The 3,671-nt window shown below is 44.2% G+C and overlaps 1 protein-coding gene across 1 annotated transcript; it reads left to right on the top strand.

Moving 5' to 3' along the window:
• Positions 1-2,523: 2,523 nt before the first annotated feature.
• Positions 2,524-3,312, top strand: LOC131008155 (uncharacterized). Its single transcript, XM_057935049.1, has 2 exons — positions 2,524-2,926; positions 3,026-3,312. The coding sequence occupies exons 1-2, from the start codon at positions 2,524-2,526 to the stop codon at positions 3,310-3,312; spliced, it is 690 nt and encodes a 229-aa protein (XP_057791032.1).
• Positions 3,313-3,671: the final 359 nt, after the last annotated feature.

The raw sequence follows: 3,671 nt of genomic DNA, 5'->3' as shown, positions 1-3,671 counted from the left end.
CTATTGCAAGTCAATCTAGAGGTGTTTTAGGTTGAGTCAAATTTTGGCACCGTTGCCGGGGAAGATTTTAGGCGTTTTAATTGTGTCACTTTACTTTATGTTTTTACTTGCTTTATTTATTTGCTTTTTTGTGTTACTTTTACCTTCTCCCGCCGGTGCGTTTGATCCGTTTGTTAGTGTTGTGCATGCAGGGTCGTCGAAGCTTAAATCAAGAATTGGCGCCCTACGTCGATAACATTAATCGGACCAGTGGTGTGCTTAGACAGAACATCAAGGAATTATTTCCAAACGACAGAGCAGACGATTCTGAGTTTGGTTCTGACGGAAAGGCGCGCGACAGAGCAGACGACTTCAACTCTGGCTCTGACTCTGGATCCAACTCTGACCATACAGAGCTGCCCGAAGAAGAGAAAGAAGAAGAGTTTACAGAGCTGCCCGTAGAAAAGAAAGAAGAAGAGCTTGCCAACCACAACAAGGAAGAGATGTCACTAAACAATATGGAGTATATGGGAGACTTCACTCGGCCCGTCATAGGGGACACTAACACCTCGGCTATTGTACTCCCCACCGCAGTCAGAAATTACAATTTGAAGCCGAATGATTCAAGCTTGCTACCTTTGTTCCACGGGATGTCGAGTGAAGACGCCCTGCAATTCATTCGCGATTTTTGCACTCAAGTGCAAACATCCCACTGCTGAATCTTACTAAGGATCAATTAAAGCTTAAGTGTTTCCCTTATGCACTTAAGGATCGGGCGAGGACGTGGATGCCATCTCTGCCGCCCAACTCCATAACCACTTGGGGAGAGGCGTGTGAAAAGTTCATGCTGAAATATTACCCGAATCATAGGACACAGGAGATCAGCGCTGAAATCATGAATTTCATCCAAGGAACGGACAAGCTCTTCCATGAGGCCTAGGAAAGATTTCAAAAACTCCTCCGTCAGTGCCCGCAGCATCAACTGATCAATGTAATGTTGATGCAATTCTTCTATGACGGGCTGGTGCAGATGATAACACACATGTTCCCATTGTTTTTAGTGTTCATATGATGTTAATTTTATAGGAAATTGAGTGTTGGATGATTGTTTTGTGCTTAATTTGCTTTATCTTTTGAAACGTGATTCTTACTCGAACTTTGAAGGAAATTTTAGGTTTATTGATTTCGAATTTGGAAAACTTATCTGAGATATAAGTTGTAGATCGTCTCAATACGAGTTCGTGAGCGCAAACGAATCATAAATCGGAGTTTGGACGAGAAAGTTATGACCAAAATAATAAAGTCGCACACAGCAGCGAAACAGCGGCGACCCCGCGGAGACCGGGCGGCGACCGCCGCCTGAAGAAGAAAATTTGTGAAGGATCCGGCGACCGGGCGGCGACCGCCGGGAAGCCCGCCGAGTTTTCGGCGCCAGTGGCGTCCGCGCGGTGAGCGCCGTCCGATCGCCGCCAGACCGCTGCGCCTCCGTGTTTTTGCGTTTTTCATGTCCTTTTCGAGCTCAAACTCTGTATTTTACCCTGGTACTATAAATAGGTCTTCTTTTGACCTATTTTGGGGTTCCTTTTTCAGTTCCCAACTTTACTTTTTCAGTTCCCAATTTTTATTTTTCAGTCCCAGCTTTAGTTTTTCAGTTCCTAGACTTAATTTTTCAGTTTTATAGCTTTAGTTTTTACATTTATTTCCCAGTTTTCAAGGCTTGGATCAAGATTGAAGATTCAAGCTGCTACAATCGTTTTTATTCAGTTTTTATATAACTCAGTTCTTCCAATTGCGTTCTTATTAATTATGTTTATGCTTTGTTTTATTATGTCTGGCTAGTTTCGTTTAGTTGATTCTAGGGTTTGTAAATAGTTGATTGAATTTATGTGATTTATTTGTTAATACCTTTGTGCCTTCCAGTTTATGATTCATAATTCCCGGTGCTTAATTTCTTGTGAATTATCTGATCAATAGTTTACATGTTTAGCTATTCGGTTTGAGACCTAGCGGAGATAACTGTTTAGCGGATTCAGGAATGTATGATATGATTTTAACCTTGAGACCTAGCGGAGATAGGTGGATCATAGGGAGCTATTCTTTGGAGCTATTGGGAGTTAGTAGATTTTCTTGAGACCTAGCGGAGATAGATAATTTACTAATCTATGATCGTTGCTGCTCTAGCGAGAGTGATTGATTAATTAAGTGATCTCTCATCATAACTGGATTAAACTGGTACATAGGATTGATAGATTTATTACATAGATTTAGTTAATGAATTTACTACCTTAGGATCAGTTGTCTTTTAATATTTGATTTTTCTATGTGCTTTTATTTGCTACTGTTTGAGTTTAGTTCTAGTTAAAACCTTCTTCTTATTCGTTTGCCTGTCTACTGTTATAGTCTGTTTAGGAGATAACTAGAGTTATTTCGTTGTGTCAGTCCCTGTGGATACGATACTCGATTGATGTTTATACTACGATTACACCGTGTTAGTTGCGATATTTTTATTGCTAATAAATTAGTGATCAGCAGACTGCCCAATTCATGGTGGACAGCACTGCAGGAGGGAACATTGCTAGGAAGACGGCAAATGAGTTAAAGGAAATATTCAAAACCTTAGCCGAGAGCTCCCAGCAGAAATCAGTCCGTGGAAAGAGAGCTGAGGCCAGTGCAGTGGCACCCCAGTATGAGCTGCAGAAGCAAGTAGCCGAAATCATGAGAGATGTGCAACAAATAAAGATGGAAATGATGGAATCACCTCGTGCCCATGAGCCTTATGTCGAGAGTTGTGGGATATGCGGCGAGTTCGGACATGGAGTAAATGAATGCCACCGGATGGGTGAGTTCACACCTGAGGGAGAGGCCGAGGTGTATGCTGCGCAGGGGTACCAGGGAAGACCGCCATATGAGCAACGCCCTATATACAATCAAGAGGAACAAGACTCAAGTATGGGATGGAGGACAGCAGAGCTCGGGTTGGAGGAACTCAGCTCCTGGCCAAGGGTCAAGATTAAATCAAAATAGCTAGTTCCGCCAACCTCCGCAGCAGATGGGCTATCAAAGTCAACAACCGTTTATCCACCTCAGCCGCAATACCCTCCTCAACAATACCGGCAGCAATACCCGCAGCAGCACTCCATGCCACAAGGGAACTTCCAGCAGCCCCAGCAGTTTCAGAAACATGTTCAGCCCCAGAAGTCATCTTTAGAAGATACTATGCAGTCGTTTATGGAGATGACCAAGCAAAATATGGAGTCTCAGTCAGTTACGATCAAGCACCTTGAAACGACTGTTGGCCAACTCTCCGGCACTTTGAACCAAATTCAGCAGTAGCAGCAGCCCGAGAAACTTCACAGCCAACCTTTGCAAGCTCATCAGGCTCTAGCTATTACTGCTCTCCCAGAGCAGACAACACCGCCAGAGCTGAAAAGTATTCCAAAGCATACTAGGGTACCAGAGCAGATAATGGTACCAGAGCAGACAGGGCCGCCAGAGCTGATAAGAGCACTAGAGCTGAGAAGGGCGCCAGAGCTGAGAAGAGCGCCAGAGCTGAGAAGGGCGCCAGAGCTGATAAGGGCGCCAGAGCTGAAACTTCACAAGTCCACTACACCATATCGACCACCGAAAGCTATCCAACGTCCCAGCCCACCTCTGCCACCGGTGACTGTTGATCCAACCCAACCACTACCGAA

Source organism: Salvia miltiorrhiza, chromosome 2, assembly GCF_028751815.1.
Source record: "Salvia miltiorrhiza cultivar Shanhuang (shh) chromosome 2, IMPLAD_Smil_shh, whole genome shotgun sequence".
NCBI classification, from domain to species: Eukaryota; Viridiplantae; Streptophyta; class Magnoliopsida; order Lamiales; family Lamiaceae; genus Salvia; species Salvia miltiorrhiza.
This window is presented reverse-complemented; position numbering and strand designations above follow the sequence as displayed.